We start from the raw sequence: 8,953 nt of genomic DNA, 5'->3' as shown, positions 1-8,953 counted from the left end.
CAAGAAGTCTGGCCACAATAGGGTTAACGGTCCACATTCCAGAGTCAGGGAAAAGGAGGCTGGAAGGTCACAGACAAGGGGAGAGGGTTCGGAGGGCCCCCTTCTCACAACACGGCCAGCTCTGTTGGGAGAGATAGATCACCCGCAACAATGGCCACAGCTGTTTTCATCTGCCCTGAAGGAAACTGACTTAGGAAGCAGGTATCAGAGGGGGCCCTTCCTGCAGGGGCTTCTGTCTGGCTTGTAAAACTGTCAGAGCAGCTGCATTTATGTGTCGAGTGATGGACGATGGAAAGGAGGGACAGACGGCCGCAGATGGACAGTGACTTACAAGTCGAGGCAGGTGGCAGAGGCTCTGCAGGTGGGGTGTGCTGATTCATTGCCCAGTGAAAATACCAAATACCACAGTCTACTTCCCAGCCTCCTTCGAAGCCTGGAGCGAGTGTGCCTCCTCAAACAATCCGTCTGCCACGAATGCTTCCGCGGGTGCTCCTTTCTTTTCCTGCACCTCAGGTGTGAATCTTCCTCCCCCTCCCCAGGCCCTCTTTCTTTTCCAGGGTGTGTGTGTGCGCTCAGTCGCTCAGTCATGTCCAACTCTTTGCAACCTTATGGACTGTAGCCTGCCAGGCTCCTCTGTCCATGGGACTCTCCAGGCAAGAATACTGGAGTGGGTTGCCATACCTTCTTCCAGGGGATCTTCCCAACCCAGGGATCGAACCCAGGTCTCCAGCATTGCAGGCAGATTCTTTATTGTCTGAGCCACCAGGGGAGACCAAGAATACTGAAATGGGTTGCCATACCTTCCTCCAAGGGATCTTCCCAACCCAGGGATCAAACCCAGGTCTCCCACATTGCGGGCAGATTCTTTACTATCTGAGCCACCAGGGAAAGGTAGCAATTCCTTCTGAGTTCTCTGTGGCTAGCTGGACTTGACACTGCTTCACCGAATGCATCCATCCCATGCTCTGCACCAATAAGGTTTTCCATACAGGACTCAAAGCTGGTTTTGAAAAATGTAATGGTCTGGGAACAAGAAAAAAAAATGTCAGCACTAAAAATGCTGGCTTCCACTTTTGCTAAGAAAAGGGATTTTGTGCTCTCCGCTTCTACCCACAGCCTGGCCCGGGAAATAACTGCCTTTGGCACATCAGCCTGCCAAGAAGTGCCTGTCACCAAGCACAAGATCCCCAAGGAGCCTGAGCCGAGGTTTCCTCCTTGTCTCCATCACCAGAGCCTGTTGACCTCTCACCCTGGCCTGGAAACCAGAATCCCTGCCCCCTCGGAAGTAGAAGCCCCTGCTGTGACCCTCCAGATTTCCCTCTTGCCTTCCAGAGGGAAGACAAGAGGGGCCTTCTTGGTCAGGATAATTGATGCTGAGCCATATGTAGACCAATGAGAGTTCTTAAAAAGCTGCCTTCTGCCTCTGCCTGGGTCCGTGGGGGCCAAATAGACACTGCTAGGGGCTATTTCATTTTGGCGGGGTAACAAATGAACTTGGCCTGAGAGATGGGATCAGCAGGGCTATGACCTGCAGAGGACTCAGAGCTGTAGTTTGCTTCATTAAGCTAGTGCCGAGTTTGTTTTGAGAAAGCCCGAGGGGCCCAGGGAGGTAGAGATGAGGAGCTGGAGCTCATTTTGATATCCGAAAACTGCAGCCGCCTGCATGTGGGAGGCGCTGAAAGCAGGCTTGCCTCACACGCCCCCCTCACCGTTGGTCACCTGGGAGCACCAGCAGCAATTTGGGAGATTTCTGAGCTCAAGGAGGAGTCTTTGGGGAGGGCTTGCCTGGAGCACACCCCGTTCCCTCCTCCTGGGCTGAGGGAAGCATGGGACCAGCCCTGCCCCAGCCTGTCCTCATTGGCTGGCATGAGGCAGAGGGGGCTTTAAAAAGGCAAACGTGTCCAGGCTGGGGACCGGAGCCTGTGCTACTAGGAAGGCCGAGTGCCCTCCTCCAGCTGGCACTATGCAGCTCTCTCTTGCCCTGTGTCTCATCTGCCTGCTGGTGCATGCAGCCTTCCGCGTGGTGGAGGGCCAGGGGTGGCAGGCCTTCAAGAATGATGCCACAGAAATCATCCCCGAGCTGGGCGAGTACCCCGAGCCTCTGCCAGAGCTGAACAACAAGACCATGAACCGGGCGGAGAACGGAGGGAGACCTCCCCACCACCCCTTTGAGACCAAAGGTATGTGACACAGGAGAGTATTTTTAGCATAAGGGTCCTGGGAAGGTTCTCTTTGGGACTGTTACCAGCACCAGTGGACGGACAACTTTGCCAGGAGGCCAGGGAAAGATGGCATGTCAGCTGTATCCTTGGAACTCAAGTGCGAGGGTGTGGGGCTGACAGGGTCCTGGGAGTGAACCAGAGCAGGAAGGAGGCCGCAGTGGTGGGTGCAGCACTGGGACAGGCTCAGGGACTCAGAAAGGAGATTTCAAAGAATCCCCTCCTGCGAAGAGAGGAGTAGGGTCCAACTGCTGACACCACTGGGGAGGGGATAAGGCAATGGAGCTTCGCGTCTGTGAGCACCCGCTAGATGCAGACTCTACATGGACTATGCCCGGAGCGTACCCCAGGGAACTCCCAAGGTCCTCCTCCCAAGGAGGCTTCAGAGATGAAGTGGCTTGTTAAGCCAGCTGAGATTTGAAGCCAGTTTGATCCAATTACAAGACAGCCCTGGCGGGGGACTGCGTGGGGGATGTCAGAGGCCAAAAGTCACAGCACATCCTGGCAAAGCAGTGAAAAAGGGACGCCAGAGAGGCACCCCTTCAGCCCCACCACCCATGATCTACCCCTTGAAGGAATGGGCGATGCAGCTACCTGGGTGGGGGCCCTGGAGGGGAAGCAGCATCCTTGAGGCCGGGCGTGGACACAGGTGGCACGCTCTGTCCTGAGTCCCCACCCTAGACCCAGCCTTGCCTCCTTCCTGGGAGGGAGCCTGACCCTAGTGGAAGGCCAGAGACCCCACCTGGGTCCCTTGCTGGGTCTGCACAGAGAAGCCTGCAGGGCAGCGTGTGCAGCTGGCTCTGCAGCTGGCAGGAATGGCTGGGGGCGGGGGCCGGAATGATGCTTCAGAGGAAGGCCCTCTGGCCACAGTCCAGGTGGGAGAGGAGTCCACGGCCCCGGCCCTGGGATCCCATTCTTCCCCACCTCCCAACCAGCCGGGAATGGGGGCTCTGCAGAGGGTATCCCAGAGGAGCCATGCCTCTCCCCTGCTCCTGCCCAGGGAAGATCAAGTAAACTCAAGAGATGGGCTTTAAGGAACCTAAGATGTCCACCTCTCTGGGTTCCCATGAAAGCCACAGGCGCAGAGGAAGCCACGTGCTCCAGAGTCACCCTGTGCAGAGGAAGCACCTGACCTAGGGGTACTATTCTGGGAAAGCCCCAAGCCTCCTTCCCTGGGCAAACAGGCCGCCCCCACACACCACCCCTGCGGGCCTAGGAGCAGGGGCAAGGGTGCCAAAGCAGACCAGAAACCAAAAGGCCAGCCAGGGGAGGAAGGCAACCCCCACACCCCCCGCTGCCGCGCTTGTTCTCCAAGGTAGGGGCGTGGGGGGCTGGCCTTCTCTGTCTCTTCTCTGGTTTTGGTCATAGGACTATTTTTCATCCCTTTGTGTCACACTGAAACTGTCCCTATGAGACCCTTGGAGATGGACAGGTGCTCACATGAGGACCAGCTGTTTGAAAAAGCTCCTACCAGTCTAAGTCCATAGTAGGAGACATGATCAAGGTGTCTTCAGGCATCAAGCCAGACCTTAGAGCCCAGTCTTCCCCCACCCAGGGAGCAGGTCTATGCCGCCATTGGGTGTCCACAGAACAGCACAGAAGAAGAGATGTGCCCAGCGCAGTGCCTGGTACACACCAGGTACTTAATAAATGTTTGTGGCAACTGAAGCTTTAGGTTTTCAGTCAGATCTCAGCCCCCTGACAGGGAAGGAACAGTAGTAAAAGTAGTAAAAGGCAGCCCTTTGGCCCCCCTCACCCCTCCGCCCAACATCCCACGGTGCCCAGGCACACAACTTCCACTTTGCGAGAGCCTGGAGGTGCAGGGGCCTCAGAGGCGCAGTCAGGAGACCAGCTCTGCCTTTCCGGAAAGAGCTTTTCCTTCTCTGGGCCTCAGTGATAATGAGGGGGTTGGAGGTGCTGCCATCGGCTCCTTTCAAGTCTAAGGGCTTCAGTCTCCTCTCCACCTCTCCTTCCATCCCTCTCCTCCTCAGTAGCTGCTCTGATTTATTACCATCAATTAACCCCTACTCCTTTCTCCATCCCCTCTGCACCCTGTCACCCCTCCCAACCTGCTAGAAAAGGAATTTGGGAGAAGTCAGAGCCATTCAGAAGGTGTGGCTAATAACTACCCTGCTGAGGCCAGGGGCCCTGTGGGACAGATGTGACTTAAGTCTGGTGAAGAGGGCCTCCTTGGAGAGGAATAATAACTGTAATAGCACCAACACTTCCAGCTCTTACTATGTTCCAGGCAGCGTCCCCTGAATTATATATGTAAAGGATTGGCTCACTGAATCTTCAAGTCAACCCATTTTACAGATAGGAAGCACACAGAGGTTAAGCAACTTGTCCAAGGTCACACAGTCATGGAACTGATATTCGAACTGAAGCAGTCACTTGGCTCCAAAGTTTTAGGGCGAGAGGGTGGACCAGTGATTTTTCCACCAGCTCCAGAATATCTGGGCCCTTCCCATAATAGACCTCCAGGGGCAAAAGCGTCTGGGGAGAGGCAGGTTTGGAAATGGCGGGCAGGGGTGGTTTGGGGGGAGCCGGGCCGGGTGGCCGCCCTCACGCGCGCTTCTCTCCGCAGACGCCTCCGAGTACAGCTGCCGGGAGCTGCACTTCACCCGCTACGTGACCGATGGGCCGTGCCGCAGCGCCAAGCCGGTCACCGAGCTGGTGTGCTCGGGCCAGTGCGGCCCGGCGCGCCTGCTGCCCAACGCCATCGGCCGCGGCAAGTGGTGGCGCCCAAGCGGGCCCGACTTCCGCTGCATCCCCGACCGCTACCGCGCGCAGCGGGTGCAGCTGTTGTGTCCTGGCGGCGCGGCGCCGCGCGCGCGCAAGGTGCGCCTGGTGGCCTCGTGCAAGTGCAAGCGCCTCACTCGCTTCCACAACCAGTCCGAGCTCAAGGACTTCGGGCCCGAGGCCGCGCGGCCGCAAAACGGGCCGGAAGCTGCGGCCCCGCGCCCGGGGCACCAAAGCCAGCCGGGCCGAGCTGGAGAACGCCTATTAGAGCTGGCCCGCCGCCTCGCGGGCGGCCCCCAACCCAGGCGCCCCAGGTTTCCGCCCCCTGCACGCGGTTTGATCGGTTGGGTTTCATTTTTAATAACTGCAACCCGGGGCCGGGGCGGGGTGCTGAGACCTTCCTGGCTGCAGGCCTTGTGGATCCCGGGGTCAGCAACCATCCCACCTCCTGCCTGCGCCGAGGGGGTCCCGGGGGCAGGGGAGGGCGCTGAGAGTCACAGACACTGAGCCACGCAGCCCCGCCCCGCCGGGGCCGCCTACTTTTGATGGTCCCACTTGAGAGGAGGCAGAAAAGGAAGCATTTCATTGCCCTGGAGTTTTAAGGGAGCAGTGGAGGGAAGCCCAGGAACTGCTTAAGAGAGTTCGATAGGATTCCCCCTCCCCCACCTCTCTGCCAGGCAAAAAAGCCTTGAGTGCCTTGTTGTGCCCAGAACACAAGACTGGGTCCCTGGATGGGGTTTCTAGTCCTGTCCCTGCCCCCAGGGTGCCAGGTGATCTCGGATGTTACGCTCTTGTCTTCCTGGACTTCGAATTCCTCTTTGTAAAATGGAAGTGGGGGTGGGATAAGCATCTGGAGCGATCTGCTGTCACATGATTCCATGGACTCGGGTGCCCTTTGAATGGGCAGAGGAGAGAGAGTTTGGATTGAATCATTGATGGGGTCGCTTCCAGAATTCGGAGTTGTAATCCTCTGATCTGACAGCCAAAGATGAAAAAAGGAAAAGAGTCTATTTATGGCTGACAGACTCGTGGGAGAAGCTGTGGTGTGTCCCAGCCTGGGATCCCAGATGTTTCGCTACCTCCACTTTCCATCAAAAAAGGACACAGAAACAGCACCATCCTTTGCAATAGAGAGGAAGGTCCCAAGGGTGGCAGGAGGCACAGAGATTACTCTCTGTACTCAAAGAGCACCACGCACCCCCGCCCCCAACCCGCACCCATCATGGCCAAATTTTAAGGTCACCTTCTGTAGAGAAGCCCAAGGTCACAGCACACTGGGCTTGTGGGCCCAAGGGAGCAGCCACCACCGGTTCAAAGACCAGAGGGTCCCTTTCAAGACCCTCGTCCTGCCTACCACTCAAGGACACATTTCTGTTTGGAAAAGAGCTTCTTACTGCTGTTACGTGTGATGGCATAGCTTACATTAAAATAATATTATTGGGGAAAAACTTACAAGTGCTGTATATATGCTGAGAAACCGCAAAGCTTAATAGCTGCCATCCAAAAATCTTTTGGAAAATCATTTCCAGGCGCCACTTACTTTCTATGCAGTTTTTAATTGCTTAAAAAAAATTTTTTTTTTAAACGGAAGCACATGCCATGTGAAAGCCTGCCCAGCTGGTTGTTTTTGCAATCTTTTCAAGTGGAATTTGTCCACAAGAATGAAAGTAGCAGTTTTTGTTTTTTTTCTAAAGAGTTAAGTTACATATTTATTTTCTCACTTAAGTTATTTATGCAAAAATTTTTCTTGTAGAGAATGACAACGTTAATATTGCTTTATGAAATACCAGTCTGTTCTTTCAGAATCCAGAAGCATTGTTAATAAAGACAACCAATTGTTGCGGAGAGGATGTGGTCTTGTTTTGTCAACCACATGTGGTCATTTCTGTCAACGTTAACATTCTTCTCTTGGTCACTAGAGCTCAAACCTGGGAGGCACCTTTGACAGTGTTATGGTGGCCCTTGTGGCAATTACATCCTTCCTTTGAAAGGTCATGTTCATCCCTTCCTTTCCAAACCTAGACTTCATCTCTTCACCTCGACCATTGTATTAACCTCAGCCTAGTCTCCCTTCTGCACAGCCTGGCCCCCACACTGTCTTCCAAAAACACTGTCTCCTCATGTCATACCTCTGTTCAAAAACTCCTCGGGACTTTCCCGGTGGTCCAGTGGTTAAGACTTCTGCTCCCAGTGCAAGGTGACTGGGTTCAATGCCTGGTCAGGGAACTAGATCCCACATACTACAACTTAGAGTTCGCATTCCATAACGGAAGATCCTGAGTGACACAATGAAAATCAAAGATCCCACGTGCCGCAACTAAGACCTAGTGCAGCCAAATAAATACAAATATTTTAAATCCTCCAATAGCTCCTCCTATCCAGGATCAAGTTCAGGCTTCTCAGTCTGACATGGAAGACTGCTTGATCCCCATCCCCCACTCTCCCAAACTCCCTTAATGACTCCCAAGTGGCCCCAGACTGTCCCAACCTGTAGTTTACTGCCCTCGTTTACCACCCCCAACAACTCCTGCTCTTTCTTTGGAGTTCATGTTCCTTGTCACCTCTTCCCTGAACCTTCCAGAAATATTCCAACTCCCGCTGATCCCCTCTCCCCAGATGTCCGGCCCCTTTGTCCCTGTTACTCCTTTGACTTCTGAATCTATGTCTTCCATTTAGCATTCCTTCATGGGTCACCTGTCCCACCCAGCCAAGCCATGTTTAGTACCAGAATAGACACAAAGTCAAGTGTCAGGACCAGCTCACAGGAGCTCAGTCAAGCTTTTTCCCAAATGTAAATCTAATGCCTCTGTGATGAAAATGTAAACTCTTCACAAGCAAGGACCATGACTTGGGCTTTTTTCAAAACTCTTGTCTCACTTCATAGTGCTAGGCACTAACAGAGGCTCAAGAAATACTCTCCCTTTGCCATAAGATGACCCTTTGCAAAGGATTGAATCCAGCCCATCTTGGGGTAACCCCACCCCAAGATCTTCCCTGTAATTTTACCCTTTAACTCCCAATAAGCCCTCCTAAACCCATTATCATCATCCGCAAGCCTTTGATAGGTGTCAGTGGATGCTGCTGCCTCCAGGCCCCAAGGAGACCTCAATGAGACCCTGCAGAGAATCCATGCATAGTGAAGAGAGTCCCAGGGCCCAGAACACGGGCTCAGGTGGGAGATGGATACATCGTTCAGCCCCCAAAGGTGATGTGGCACAGTTGGGTGGGCAATGGGCTCTGGAGCCAGGTTGGTGTTTGAATATGAGGACACAGAGGCACCAAGGGGTTAAATGGTTTGCTCATAGCCAGCCGTGGGCTCAGATCCTTACCCTGACACCCACTCGAGCTGCTCAGAGCCTGGTGGGCACGTGGGCAAATAATCAGGTCACACTGTTCTGTACAAAATGTTACAGGGACCAAGGATGGCAGGAATTTGCTCTGTGGTGGGTGGGAAAGGGATCAAGCTTAGGGAGGGTTTCAGAGAGGTGGGTTAGCAGTTCACCAGGTAGAGAAGGGAGAGAAGGCAATGGCACCCCACTCCAGTACTCTTGCCTGGAAAATCCTATGGACGGAGGACCCTGGTGAGCTGCAGTCCATGTGGTCGAGAAGAGTCGGACACGACTGAGCGACTTCACTTTCACTTTTCACTTTCATGCATTGGAGAAGGCAATGGCAACCCACTCCAGTGTTCTTGCCTGGAGAATCCCAGGGACAGGGGAGCCTGGTGGGCTGCCGTCTATGGGGTCGCACAGAGTTGGACACGACTGAAGCGACTTAGCAGCAGCAGCAGGTAAAGAAGGGAGCATGGACATTCTAGGCAGAAGGCACGGCCCCAGCCAAGACACTGAGGCTGAAGGTTCACGGGCAGAGGAGACTCAATTCCTTAATGTGTACTGAGTCCTTGTCATGTGCGAGGCAGTGTGGGGGAACAGAGAATTCAAACCAACCCCCTAATCCCGATTTAACACCTAGGGTCTGCTTCTGGGACCTGA

The 8,953-nt window shown here is 54.3% G+C and overlaps 1 protein-coding gene across 1 annotated transcript; it reads left to right on the top strand.

The window, feature by feature from the left end:
• Positions 1–1,914: 1,914 nt before the first annotated feature.
• Positions 1,915–6,806, top strand: SOST (sclerostin). The gene is given in 3 exon segments (NM_001166514.3): positions 1,915–2,180; positions 4,807–5,157; positions 5,159–6,806. Coding segments are annotated over 3 exon segments (639 nt in total). The 5' UTR covers positions 1,915–1,963; the 3' UTR covers positions 5,230–6,806.
• The last annotated feature ends 2,147 nt before the right edge of the window (positions 6,807–8,953 follow it).

Source organism: Bos taurus, chromosome 19 (assembly GCF_002263795.3).
Source record: "Bos taurus isolate L1 Dominette 01449 registration number 42190680 breed Hereford chromosome 19, ARS-UCD2.0, whole genome shotgun sequence".
In the NCBI taxonomy this organism is placed as follows: Eukaryota; Metazoa; Chordata; class Mammalia; order Artiodactyla; family Bovidae; genus Bos; species Bos taurus.
The sequence above is the reverse complement of the archived record's forward strand: the minus strand, read 5'-3'. Positions and strand labels throughout refer to the sequence as shown.